The 14,828-nt window shown below is 43.0% G+C and overlaps 1 protein-coding gene across 9 annotated transcripts in view; it reads right to left on the bottom strand.

The window, feature by feature from the left end:
- The window catches only part of STARD13 (StAR related lipid transfer domain containing 13), a 306,300-nt gene that overhangs the window by 20,258 nt on the left and 271,214 nt on the right, over window positions 1–14,828 (bottom strand). For all 9 annotated transcript variants that reach the window (XM_030042603.2, XM_030042604.2, XM_030042602.2 and 6 more), the window contains 3 exons: window positions 8,517–8,580; window positions 1,897–3,275; window positions 311–484 (listed from right to left, as the gene is read on the bottom strand). In XM_030042603.2, the coding sequence (XP_029898463.1) occupies window positions 311–484; window positions 1,897–3,275; window positions 8,517–8,580 (1,617 nt within the window). The remainder of the gene's footprint in view (window positions 1–310; window positions 485–1,896; window positions 3,276–8,516; window positions 8,581–14,828) is intronic.

The raw sequence follows: 14,828 nt of genomic DNA, 5'->3' as shown, positions 1-14,828 counted from the left end.
TAAACATTTCCTACTTTTAATCACTCTCTCCTACTCCTGTTTATGTTTCTGGAACTGAAGTGTTGTTAGAGAGTCTGGGGTTGTCTCTCTGTTAGAGCACAGGAATGAAGTCCGATCTCCAGTATCTACTTCTGACTTTGCCACTGAGTCATTAGGCAGCAATGGATTAAAAGGGACAGTTTCAAATTCTACGGTTGAAGTCAATTGTTCCTCCTAACTGCATTTACTGAATTTACTATCAGAATAACAGAATTAGGAGAAACTGTTTTCTTCTAGAAATATCTCTTTTCCAGTTATTGATGGTACTCACCAGGTCCAGCCATGTTTGTTTGACATGGAGTACTTTTCCATGATGGCAGTAAGACGAAGCAGAGAAAATTTTTGCAGTAGATTCAGTTGGGCTGCTGACTGATTGCTGATGTGAAGTGATGCAATGGAGTGGCTCAGGCGATGTGAGATTTGGAAACTATGCCATCGTAATCTCCTTTAGCAAAAGAAACAATAGAAAAATGAGACAACTGCTTTAATTGGGCAGAAAAAGATGGTATACTGTGAGACAGATAAACATACACACACAAACATTATGGTTTGTGGTGCGTCAACTGAAAGAAAATGTAGCTTGGAGGCAAATAAAACAATTTGCTCAATGTCTTTAATTTTGGAAATGCCCAGGCTTTGATTTTTTAACATTAGGTTCACAAGGGAGTGTGGGTCCCATCCATGTACTCAGGGAAGCAGTGCTGCCTGCTGTGCCCTTTAGCCCACACATTTCCAACAGGATGTGGGAGATCCAGATTCAAATGTTCTCTCCCTGACTCAGAACTGGGATTTGATGCCTGGTCCCTCACCTCCCAGGGGACCGGCCTGAACACCAAGGTATTTGGAGATGAGGTTCTCCAAATATCTCTATTATTAAATACTGAAGGATTTTTTGGAGAAGGGATCGAACCCTGTGTCTCCTTGGCAAGAGCCGTAACCACCAAGCTATTGAGCCACTCACATCTTCTCTTTACTCCAATGCACTTTCTCTATATACTGGATACATCAGAAAAAAACCTCATCTCACTTTCTTCTTTTGCTAAACATCAGTTCTGGCTCAAATCCTAAAAACTCTGGCGCTGCTCATTTTACTCAGTAGTTTCCTCGAGTTCACTTGCTTGTGATGGTGGTGAGCAAGCATGGGCAGCAGCAAACCATGGCACAGCAGAATCCTCTGTGAGGATGTGACAAGACTGACAGCAGATCAGAAAATACCAAGTATTTTCTCACTGCTTTTGCACATACAAAGCCACACTACACACAGCAGTATGGATCTACAAAGGCCTTTACCCAGGACCACACTCCCCTGGCTCAACAGGAACTCATCCCTCTGACTTAAAACAGGTCTGCAAACTATTAATAAAATCCCGCTTTTCACTTTTATTAAGAAGTTAATTGTATACCATCATTTCATCCCATCACGTAAGGGACAGAGGCAGGGTAGGGAAATTCTCTCTGAGTCCAAAGGGACACATTTTTAAAGCAGACCAGTGCATAAAAAAAGTGCACAAGGCTACTGATGCATAAATACCGGGGTGCATAACTTAGAAGACAAATTGAAAATACATCCCACAACATATACAGGATCCTACTACATAATCAATGGATCAAGAGGAAAAGAAAAAGCCTTAGTTTGCCCTATTAAACCAATTCTCCATTGAGTCCACATAAGAATTTCCATAGCAGGATGTCCCTTCTCCCAAAGTGCCACCCTTCCCTGGGAAGTCTTCATCCCCATAGAGGATGAGTACAACTGTAACGGTACCCCGCACCTTCTGACTCCCAGGCTGAGAGCCTCTGCTTCATTATATAGTATTTCACAGTCTATGGATTTGTGTACAAAATTTTGCTACCTACCTGCTTGGCCTTGTGAGTGATGCTCCCACCCCAGAGTCTCTCCTGTCCCTAACACCAGTGGCTTCGGATTCATTCAGGGATGTTCCATCTCTGTCCATGTCACTCGGTGTAGTCCGGCCATCAGAGACAGAGTTTCCTTCAAAATCAAGAGTGATCTGTGTGGGTGACTGGAAAGGCAATGATGGAGATTCCCTGACTGACACATCATCAACTGGCAGACCTGGCAACACATTCTTTGACCAGACATCTACCACCTCCTGGAGTCCATTGACATGTTGCAAAATGTCATCTAAATGAGGAAAAAGGACATCTTTTTCTAAGTCCAGGAGGTCTCCAGTACTAGCATACAAGTGGGAACCTGGCACATTGTCATAAATACTAATTCTGCTCTCTTTAGGACAGCAAGCCATCAATCCGGACTCTTTTGGCGTAGAGCAGTTCTGCTTTCCCAAAGAGATGCTGCCTGTCCTCCAGTTTACGCTGTTACTGTTGTCTGTAGGTGAGAGGCTTTCAATAGAAAGTGCCTTTGGGAAGGTCCCTGGTTTGTGATCCTTGGGAATATGCACAACCAAGTCCTCTTGGGAATGAAATTCATTTTTGCGGTTTTGGTCCACCACTTGCCGTAAGGCCGTTCCTGCCAGAACATCTAGGTCCTCCAGGTACATCCCACCTCTCTTGTTTGCTTCATGGCATTTGCGTTCCTTCAAACATGGCGTGCTCACCCCACTGCTGCTGTTTTCAGACTGACTGCTGTCGCTGCTGGATTTGGCAGAAAAGGAAAGTCCTCTTTTGACTGAATCTTGCCCCATGTTTTGGAGATCGCCATTGACTATCTGTACGCAGTGCATGTCTTTCAAGGATTTCGGCTCATACTGGAGAACAGGTCCACTTATCTCTAAAGGACCTGTTCTTCCCGAGCCTTTTAGTTTCCCATGCACACCTTTTGCTTTTAGTGTCTCCATGCGTTTTAGAAAGGTTTTTGCTTTGGTTCGTGTTGGTTTCTCATTCTTCAGGTTGTCCCTGGGGGACAGGGCAGTATTTATTGCAGTGGACTCTTGCAGCAGTGTGCTTTCTACATCATGCTGGCCAGAGCAGTCGCAGGTCTCCCTGGCGGCACCGCTGATGCCAGATTGACTCCTGTTGTCACTTCCCCCACTGCTCTCACTGTGAATAGATGAGACCTCAGGTTCACTCAGATCTGTAAGGACGCTCTCGCTGCTTGTTGTATTTTTCATTTTAATGTCCCCAGAAGATCCATGTCTGTCTGACCGGTGAAGCAAAGCATCAATGTCGTCCACCCGAGACCATCGTCTGCTGGTTCTTTGGAAAGTCCATTTATTGCTGATAGCACAGAGGTCTTCTTCATCTGAATCTTCACTCTGGAAAACAGCAAGTGGCACATGTTAAAAGCAGGTGCTTTTACTCATTATTTGAATTAATGTGATTGTGCTGTTCCATGTGAGCAATGGGTGGTAAAGTCTCCCTGAACCTAGTTTATGAAAGATTGGTCATCAGTCCTTTCGTAACAGCCTCCTTCACTTAATTGTAAAGACCGCAGCGAGCATCTTAACAAGTAAGGAATAAAAGCCTGCTCTATGTTAGGGAGCTCATGAGTCCCATCAGTGTCTCTTGGCTTCTGTGGGGCGGATTGCCTGTGCGCTGAACTGTGTAGGACTGATGCCCACAGTGACTGTTTAGGAAAAAAAGGGTTTTGAAAGGTCCAAGTAGAGGGATCCTGACTTCCAGAGATGGTGTTAAGATACACACGGTAAAGACTGGGAAGTAGCTGGGTACTACGGCAAAGTCAGCCATTTAAGAAACCAAGACAGCAAACATCTGGTGCTGCCCTTAGTTTTGCACTGAGAACTAAGTAAACATCTCTAAACTTCACAGACCAGGTACATCTAACAAGATCTATGTTTCAGGAACGTAACTACAGATAAATAGCCACGATGCTTAAAATAACAATAAAACCCCAATATTTGGAGGTATCACTTAGGGTGGGTCTGAACGCAGGCAAAGGCAGGCAGCGAAGGCAGCCGTGGAGGTGCGGGGAGGAGGAGCAGCCAGGCTCAGTCCTCCGCATCTACAGTTGAGGTGAGCTTTCCTACAGTGGCAACCACTATCTTCATTGCCTTTGCCATCAGAAGCACCCCAAACTCGACAACCCCCAGCCCACACCACTGTCCCTGCCTTCCCCCAAGCTCTGCCGAGGCAGCGGCAGCCCCAAAGCCCTCCTGGTCTCACCCCTCAGCCTGGGGCACACAGGGTCGTGCTTCTGCTTAGGCAGCTCCAGGAGCTACTCTGCAATGCAGACAACACGCGCCTCGAAAAAAATCTGGATAAAAAAGCTCTCCCTGTGACATTTTTCTCATCTGTTCGCTCCAACAAAAAAGATACATCTTCAGCATAAAGCACGCGGTGTCGAACTCGCTGTTCTCTAGGGATGTGAACGAAACCCACAGCTGCTAATGAGTATCCTTCCCCTGACTTTGAACCAGGTTTATACTGCATTATTCTTGTACATTTGTTTTAAAGCAGAACAAACTAACTTCACCTACATGACATCCAAACAGCTCTTCACATTCTTGGAAGCAGTATGAAGGCAGTAAAATATGACAGGCTGTCAGACTAAAATGAGGTGCTAAACCAGAAAGGCTATTTTGGGACTGGAAAAATTCTCATTTTAAAAGTCTATTATTAGAAGTATTTTTCTATGAAGTTTTGATGGTAAAGTTATATCCCATCTCTGACTAGATCTCCGCTGGCCTGTCTAATTGAAAAATGTAAACCAAATTTTACAAGAACGCCCAAAACTTAAATAATGCGAAACCTCAAAAGATGGAGATTGGGATCAGTAGTGTGCCAGGTCTCACTAATGCCATAAACTTTTGCCAGTTTATCACTTCTAGTCAGCCAGATGTTTTAGATCATGTCCAAACCATAAACTAAAATATAGCTATGAAATCCAGGGTTTAGTCATTCCTCTTTTATCTGTTAACGTTGAGGTGTGCAGTGCTCCCGCAGCTGATGTTAGTTCACAGGAATGAATGGAGATCTTAGTTCTGTGGCTAGCTAGAGAGAAAAATTAAGCAGTTAGTGAAGCGTCAGGAAACGGCCTAGAAAAGCCTAACGCTGCTTTGGCCGTTTTGTCTGCGGGGAAGCAATGGCATATCAGACAGCTCTACCTTCATTTTAGCTCCACAGTTTGCTGTATGCATATACAGAGCGAAGGACTGCACAGACTCAGGCACTTAAAAATTCATCTGTTGTGGTCTTAGTAGTGCCACAAAGTGGATATTTTAAAAACCGCACGGGTACGTACTTTTAAATATTTAGTAGCAGTAATTATATCTACAAAGCATACCACTGCTGAAGCGTTGATGGCACCAGCCAATAGGATAAAAATATATTTTTTTTTATTTGTTGTACATCCCAATATGCCAAAGGGACCTTAAAGAAGATTCCTGGCTGACACAAATCCCTGTAGCTGCACTCACATTACTGTATGAACTGACAGGATTTAGCCTGTATTTTCTACAAGCTGGAATCGATTAAACTAGCCAAGTGGTAGAGACATTGTGAAACACACCAAGAGGAGAGCACAGAGTAAGAGACAGAAATAAACATAAATTCAGTGGCGAATATACTTTAAATCATTTTTAGAGGAAAGTAAGTTTTGAGATTTTTTTTTGAGAGAGATGAACAGAAATGGATATTGGTAGTAAACAAGTTTTGCCTCTAACCACAACAAAGATAGCATTACATTCTGCCCAAGAACCACTCAGAAAATACAGAGGGTTTTGGGTGTTGAAATTTGCAGCTCAATAAAAAAAAGTTTAGTGTTTTGTTTTTTTTTTAATTGGTAATGAAACATGCTTGTGTTTCATCAGAAGTGAAATCAGACAAATGAAGTATCTGGATACTGAAATGCTGCCATGGTGACTCAATCCAAAGTCGGCTGCACTCTGAGTCCTGTGACATAATGTGCTTTTCTTCTGATGGAATCAGTAGAAATTCTGGGAGCCACGAACATCCTGAATGACCCACTGTTCTTAGATATCAGAGTGCCCTGACAAACGAGACTGTCCTAAAAAAAATGCAGAGAGCACTTTGCCAACCGAGGCGTCACCAGCTATGGGGACAGTGGATCAAGAGTAGGTCTGAAAGCAACGATTCATTTTACACAGGTGGAGCAGACATCTTGGAGCAGTGACTGTATACTTCGACTGACCTAGGGTGAAATCAAGTGCATGGCTTTGGAGCATATTCAAAAGCCCATTTAATACCATTATGTTTGGGAAGACGAGAAGGGGCAAGTTTCTTCAGGAGTGACTGATAACATTTGCCAAAGAGAAAGAGGTTTTGATTCACAGATTTGTCACAGTTGATTTAAAATATTACAGCTTTTTCACTGAGGGTGTACTTGCCTGAGATACAGACGGATGCTAACAAAAGGCAAAAAGTTGGTTTATTTGCAGTGGAATTCTGCCACATTTTTCCAGCTGGGGGCAGGAATTCTCATAAATCGACAGCTGCAGAAGGCAGTTAATCCAAAGACTAATCTCTGTCTGTCCAAATTGCTTACGGACATATTTGCAACACATATACAAGGATTTCTGTATGCATCTCGATGGAGCCAAGGGGAAGAGAGCAGCCCACAGCGTGAGTGGTTCGGGTGGGAGAGTGGGCAGCGGGGAACGCTCACGCCGTGCTGGCTTTCACAGTAACCTTGCCTGGCAGCTCTCTTGTCCGTATTTCGATGAATCACTCAAGCAGCTGTGCTAGTCCTGTGCAAACCTGTTATGCTGAATCTCCAAAGCAAGCTGATTTTGCATTTCATTGTTCGGATCACCATAGAGACTATTAGGAAAGGCAGCATCTACAGCAAAAAAGTTTACCTGGTTCGGTGCTCAATTCCAGACCCAATTTCCAGCTTTTACACTTGCATTTACATTTCCTCCTGTCAGCAGTCTCTCCTCCCTCCTTTTCTCTCCCCCACATTCTCTTCTACTTTCAGTTCCTCTGTATCTGTCACCCCAAATATCCTTCATCCCCTCTTTCTCTATGTTTTTCTGTATTCTGCTTCTCCCTCACCTCATGCAGGTATGGACCCAACTAACTTCTGTCCCCCTGAAAGACTACCACGTAAGGCAGTCTCACTTCCATAGCAAATTAGTGGTCATCTGCAAGGAGAGCAGATGAGGGCTTCAATCCATTCAGAACAGGGAGGAATGGTAGCAAAAATTAATAAAAAACAAAGATAACAAGAAAATCCTCCTTTTTTTAACCCAACATAATCAGACACTTAAAGAAGCAAGCAAGCAAGCCTACAAACCTCACACCAAACCCAAAATACTTGTTGAAGAGAATAAGGACAGGAACTAAACAAAATTTCCAGAGGACAATCAGCGTTCACCTATATTTTGCTTTTTATAATTCTGTCTCTTGTGCAGCTCCAGTATCTCTGCTTGAACACAAGTACACGAGCTCATGTACGCAAACCAGACACCACTCCAAGCAGGTCAACGACACTATCAATTGAGTTAGTTTTTGCTGAAGGACCTCAGCCTCTTCCTATAGCACCTACCTGCCCAAATCATAAAGTTATTGAGTAGTCAGGGGATTTTACTGTTCCCTCTCTCAGGTACGATGGGAGTGTTTGATGTGGAAAGTGTTGGCACTTATCAAAGACAAGAAAAACCCATCAGGTCTGAAGGATTGAAGAGAAGAGGTCCCCACAGCCCCAGTGAATGGACAAAATGCAAGCTAGAGAGGCTACCTACACAGAGGAACAAATGGGCATGTGCCAAAGGCAGAATATCTGGACATTAAAACCACTCTTTGTTCAAGTTCCCTCAAACAGTGAGTAGACTGAATCTGCAAGGACACCAAAAATGCAACTCTCAGAGGTAGTTTTGAAAAAGCATTAGACAAACACTCTAAGGAAGGAAAAACAGACACCAAGATTTCTCAGAGTCGACAACTACCACGGTACACTGCTGAAGGGCTTGGGGGAATTTGTGACCAGAAAACCAAACGTTAAACAGTTAACGCTAGACTTGTTACAAAACTCTCAAAATCAATGGGCAGTTTCTGCAGTCCTCACCAAAAGCCTTTAAGCTCAAATAATTCCCATGTTACACAGGAGCTTGTAAGGATGACAGAGTTTATTTTCATATTCTTAACTGGGAATAAGTCAGTACAAGAAATAAAGAAAAGCTATTGTTTTCATCTGAGCAGCTTCCATTTTTTCCAAGCAGGATTTTCCATTGTGTACTCACATGGCATTGGCAAACAAGCCAGCCTAATGAAACCACACTGTCTTTTCACGCGCTAACTTGAATTGCACATACGTAAAGTTTTAAGTACTGTGTGTGCCCTTTTAACACACATAGTATTGTTCCTGCTGTATTAGTCACGGTTTTTTTCTATTTTATTTATAATTTCGAGATTCAGCAATTCACATTATCATGCGTCCAGATAATGCTGACACACATTGTTGAAAGTCAAATACACTTAACTTACTTTTAAGAGCATTACTGACTTAAAGGCTAAATTGGGGAGGTCTTATCACAAAAGCCAGGGCAAAGCCAGCACATTTCATGAAGTTTCCTTACCTTTTTTCTTTGGAAGTTCACATCGAGTTTCATTGAGGCGCACTTGTTCAGTGTGTTCAGTCGTCTACAGGGCAAAGCAAATTCAAAAGATTAGCAGCCTCTGATTAAAGGGCATGACTTTTCCTAAGTTCAAAAGCTTTTCTCTTATCTGCCTGTAGGGTGCCAACTCCATACAACAGGCTTCAGAAATGATACTGGTCATTTTATTCCAGGCTATAAGACCACTGCATTAAAAGGGAATCTTAGCTTCATATTACTTGATAGTGACGTTTTATGCATTGCCTTTTAATTCATAGACATTTAAGTACTCAGCAAAGGAAACAGGTATAAACAAACACCTCTGATAGCTGGGGAAAGGACAAGAGAAGAGGGAGGTGAGCTGCCTTCTGCAGGACTCTAACATAATTAGTCTAAAAGGGGGATTTCAAAGCACTGGTGAAAGACAAAAGAAAAAGATGCAGTTCCTCACTTTAGGCAGTTAGCACCTCCTTTAAAAAACTGACATAAAGAAGAACTTTTAGCAGTTAGTTAAATGTTTCTTCACAGCCAATAGTTCCTTTCCCATACCTGTGAATCTTACAGATAGGTTAGCAGACCCAAAGCGTAACAAATCTAACATCTTTAAATAAATATTTTTAGTTATTTTTGACCATGTTCATAATGATGTTACCAGGGACTCTGTAAGGCTTCTGCTCCTTAAATCCAAGGCTATCCCATGATGATAGGGCGTTGAAATGACAATCTGATAAAGATGGAAATTGAATGTGTGTGTGTGTGCGCCCATGTGCAGAGACAGTCAGAGGACAAGAAAACATGCTCTTTCAATAGAGAACCTACCGTGCTAATCATAATTGATTAATATTTATTTATACTTAAAGGTCCTGATTCATGAAACCATCCATCTTCTAAAAGCAGAAGCTCAGAGTTAAATACGTTTGACTTTGAATATTTTCCAGATTTAGGGCTGAATTTCAAAATAAAGAGAGGCAGAGTGAGAGAGCCATGTGCCCACAACACTCTTCTGTTGGCTGCCTGCATCCCCTGTGTCTTTGCAGCAAGAGCTGCCCCTGTTGCTTCTGGGTCTCAGGAAGAGGCCGCAAATCTCCAGAACTGATAACATTTGAAATGTTTGTGATAAGTTACAAGGACACATGAAAAAAAAGCATCACATCAATGACATAAGCTCTCACATAGCATAAGAACATTATGGCATTAACATATACCTCCCCGGAACTTATATTAGAAATCCTTTCAAATTGCCACCACTAATAAAGAACCAGCCAGGCAAATGTGGATCTTCCTTAAAAAAAATTCCCTCACAAAATATCACCTGCTCATTTGTGGCTAAAATACTCCACCCTAACTCAAGCCAATAAACCCGTTATGCCATATCAGAAAAGTCCTGTGCTTATCATATTAATGTGAGTATAATGCATGCACAAGCACACCTTGCATACATGATAGTAATGTTCTCAAAATAAATTTCAGGCTTTGTGGCTCTGTAACTATATCTTCAGCTTTCTGCCCACAAATTCTCCTCTGGGATTACATCTATTATTGCAAAGCTCATCTTTTGCCCAAACATGGAATTTCTCAACCCAAAGTTGTATTTTCTTGGGGCCCCGGGGATGAGTAATGTTCAGCACTTCTTTTGAGTGCAAAATGTTTACATTTGCGTATCGATATCAATTCCAAATACACAGAGGCACAGACACATTTTCAAAGGACTCCAGCGCAACTTTCCATCCTTGGGGACAGCCCCCCGTGAGAGGTGAACCGGAGGCTCGGACCGGCGTCCCTGCACCTCTGCATTCGCTGGCCCGTGCTGAAGGGATGAGTTTGTAGCCGCGTTTCCCCACCCACGCGCCGCTGCGCGCCGCCGGAGCGCTCACGGCTGCGTATCTGAATCAAGCTGCCGCCACGTCCTCACACCTTTACGTGGTGAGCGGCCAGACCAGGGATGGGGAAGTGCCTCCTGCTTCCTTGACCTAAACGTGTCCTGCAAAGCTGACCAGGGGACAGGCGCCAGCTAAATTCAGGCCCGGAGGCTCAGAAATCCTGAGAAACCACTGTGTCCTTTCAAGCTGCTCGTCAACTCTGAAAACTAAGCCATCGTCTCCACCTCTCTCACCTCCATGAGAGTAGGCACCCAAGAAACTCTCCTGAGAAAGAGGCTGGCAGGTGTTCTCTGCAACTGCTTCCTCAAGTTTATAAAAAAACCCCTCTATACTTACTGCCTACTTGCAGTTGTTAAGGAGAAGATGTAGAAGAAAACATTCTAAATACAGTGACCATTGCTCCTTCCATTCACTATGGTATCGCTAGCCGTCTAAAAACCAAAGAGCAAGCCACATGCTTCAGGAATGGGAGAACAAGGAAACAACAGCCCTTGGTGTACCCTTCGCCCTGTTTGCACCCAGGTACCTCTGTACGTGTCCAGCCAACAGCAGAAAGTGTCGTGGCATGTTTATTAAGGGCTGCTTCTTCAGCACGGAAAGGTGCAGAACACATTTGATTGAACCAACAAGACCGTCCAAAGCCATCGCTTTCCTGCTAACATCACCCAAGAGTGAGATCATTTCAGCAGGCACTGAGAGGTCACCTCTATAAAAGTGAATATCGTTACTTAAACTGGAGGCTTGGGAAGCCACACCATTGTCCTGGCTGCTTTCTAACCCGGCTTTGCTATGAAGAACTTGCTCCATCAAAAACAAAACTACTTTTTACTGGGTGCCAAGGGCTCAACCTCACTTTTTAAATTCACCCATCTACAAAACATCGACATGCTTTCTGGGGCTTTTCCAGTGCTGTGGAAAGATTTGCCAGTGAAATTAGAGAACTAATGATCATATTTGTGAGCTTGCCTGGTACTAACAACTCCAATGAAAGCCAGTCTGTTTCAACTTCTTTTGCCTTGTTGATATGCCAGCGGTGGCAGAAAGCTTTTCTCATCTGCTTAAAGTCGTTAGATGACTGACAGCCAAGTCCTCAGCAAGTCTTTCAAAAACCAAAAAATAAAAGTCTCTGGCTACAAAAGGTTGTCACCAATGTTCCAGTCAAAGTGACAGAAGCACTACACTTTCACGTCACTGCTTAAAAACATAGGAAAAGACTGACTGTTTGTAATGTTAACAAAACACAAAATCTGGACTTGAGAAAAGGCAGGAAAAAACACATTAAATAAACACAAGAGAGGTGGCTATATAAAAACCAAATTATCTAGGATGCATTTGAATGCTCATGTGGAAAGCTCTGCAGTGTTCAGGGGAAGCCTGCAAAATATTTACTAGAGCAGATGCTTCACTGATATTAATTTTATTTCTTCTCCAGGCCATCACAGGTAAACACTATCTCTATGGTTTAACACTGATCTCTATGGTGAAATATCATCTCTATGTTGAAAAGTGTCCCTTGAAACAATACTTAAACATCAGCAGAGCGATGCAGGTTCCCAAACAGAAGTATCTGGTGCCATTCTAGATCCCTTAGAGTATCAAGCCTGGCCTTCAGCTGCTGCAGGTCCTCCTGGTCCAGCCAGCCCATGGAGAAGTCTGAGATATCTTAGGAGATCTAAGATGGCAACAGACACAGGTATTTACGGCTCTGAATCCCAACCCCAATGCTGTAATTATTAACCCTTATGATGGAAGTTCTTCAGAAGCAGGAAATCTCTGACTTTCGCATCCTGTACAGCACTAAGAAGTGTTTAAAAAAAAATACAAGCTTTGTAGCAATGCAGGATCTATTAGCTGGAAACCCTTGTGAGGGACCTGTTGTCCTGCTTGAAGAGCCATCCAGGTAATAGGAAGACAACTTTGAAGTGACTTGGAGCTCCATGCATTCCCCTGGACCTGTTCTGCAGCTGCTTCCAAGCAGCTGGTGGGGAATGCAGCCAGGGGCTGCAGGAGAAGGCACCGTGGGGAGGGCGAGCATGGACAGCACAGTGTCTCCTACTTTGGCAGATCTGCAAATGTCCTCTCTTATGGATTGTGACCAGGCAAACACATTATATGGTTCCGTAAACTCCTCTCTGAGGGAAACACGACACTATTTCTTTGTTTTATCATTATTCCTAGACAAGTTTAGGTGCTGCATACACATGCCCCTAGCTGGCTGCTTCTGGTGCTGTGGAATTTGGGAGGAGGACATCCAGCTCCTTGTGCTGGGCTCTGCTGAGGTCTGCACACTGAGTTAGGGTTCTCCCAGTACTGCCAGGGCTGGAATGCGAAGCTTGCACTGGCATGTCCCTGCTCCACCAGCATTGTGCGTGAAGAGAATATACTGTTTTCCAATCCTATCACTTTTTATCATGGCTGCAACTGAGTGAGTTATCTTATAGGCTACATGCTCACATGAGGTGAGTCAACCCTCGTTGAGGTCAATGGGAGCCATTCTACTGACTTCAGAGCAGGGCTTTCTGTAGTGCATGTGGAGAGCCGGGCTTATTTCCTAACAGCACCTAGAGCAATATAACTCAGCAGATAGTACTGACTATACAATCATCATTTCAAAACTCTAATGTTAGGATGTCCCATACACAGCGACCTTTGGGTTACTTACAAGCTATCTAAGAGACAATAGCTATGGAAAAAAAGGCTGCTGACAGTTCAGATTTTAAGAGCTTCATTTAGGGGCCTATGCATCATACTGTTACATACTCGTTCTTTATATTCTTAGTCACTGTATTTACGTGAATACAAAAAGTACAACATGGCTTGGCTTTTCCTTCTCATCCTCTTATCTCAGCGGCCACAAAAGTTCCCAGAGCAGAGTTGGTTGCTGCTATTTTGGGAACGACACAGAGATCCAGCTATAAAATTTTCATGCCCAATTATTATTTTGGCAGGCTGACAGTGTTCGCCTGCAGATTGCATGGCAATTTTCTATTGTTCATTACTCAATAAAATCTGAGTGGAATCTCTTGATAGATACGCCTCTAACCCAAAGGCCTCAAATTTGGTCTTTACTCTGCCAAATTTTGAAATGATATTGTAAACAGCAGGAGTGTTAGAATATCTCAAAAAGGTCACTGAAATCTTTTACAACAGGGAGTCAGGCTTTCTGACTAAAATACTACCAGCTGCCTTAAAAAAAGAAAAGGTTCCTCTGCATTTGTGCCTCGTGTTGTCTTGTATACTGCAATGCCATAAGAAAACTGATTATAAAATGAGATCGAGAGTCTGATTTCAACCCACAATAGCAGAGAAATTCAGTGTTTATTCCAGAACCATTACCGTTCAGAGCTAAAACTCTGCTCAAACTGATTATCCACTCTGGCATTCCAGCTTTAAAATTATCCTCCAAATAAAAATGAGAAACCCATTTTATTCAGTACTATGGGCTGAATGCACTATTAGTCAGTGTGAAGGCTTGGTCATGCATAGCTTTGAGGGCAGTTTTGGATGTTTGACGAATGAAAGTTTGGCTCCCGACCTGGGAATCGGTGCATACAGAAATAATAACCAACCTTTTTTTTTGAGCTTTCTGTTTCATGGAAGTGCATCATAGCCTCTGGCTCCCGTATGACATACTGGCATGCACCTTGTAGTAATGCCACCACAGAGCAAAGCAAAGGTAGAAAACCAGCCACAGTGGTCAGCCGAGCTGTGAGGATTTCCAGTACACTGGAAAACTTGGGAGATGTTGGTTTGATAGCTAATACAGTAAAAAAGCTGGTACTGGGGGCAGCAGCTGACACTGTTCACTGTTTCTGATGAGCCTGAATCTTGACATTTGGCACAATCGCTTTTTATGGGTCGCTCTCAGCTAAAGGTGTGGAGCTGCTGAGCTACAGCAAATTAAAAGTCTGCAATCTGAAAACATAACCTATAATGTAATACTTGCATTTCTACCTGGCTAGTACAGGAGGTGTTATTCCTTTTTTAGATCTAAACTGTTTAAAAACTCCCAACAAAACTTTAAGTCAACAGGTGGTATCTTCTGAATGAAATCACTACAGAAAAAGTTACTAGACAGTCATAAACCCTTTATCTTTGAATAAAATCATTTGGAAAGATCTGTGTCTATGCTTATGTACTACAGATCTCAGCAGTATCACTTGATTTAGGCTGACATAAAGCATTTTGTCACGAGTGCATCTCTCCAGCTGCTAGTTTATTTTCCAAAACCTCATCTTTCAATAAAAGAGGAAAACCCCCAGTCTTTAGCTGTTCAGCTCACAAAGAAATCCTCATAAATATATAAACCTAGTGTAATTGTTGTAGGTGCATCTGTGAGTCTACAGAGAGGCTGGAGGAGCAAGAGGGGAGCTGTTCCCATTTAGCTGTGTAGGCGTTGGATGCCTGGTGACAA

The sequence above is a fragment of the Aquila chrysaetos genome, chromosome 19 (genome assembly GCF_900496995.4).
Source record: "Aquila chrysaetos chrysaetos chromosome 19, bAquChr1.4, whole genome shotgun sequence".
In the NCBI taxonomy this organism is placed as follows: domain Eukaryota; kingdom Metazoa; phylum Chordata; class Aves; order Accipitriformes; family Accipitridae; genus Aquila; species Aquila chrysaetos.
Note: the sequence above shows the minus strand (reverse complement) of the source record. Positions and strands in the feature narration are given on the sequence as shown.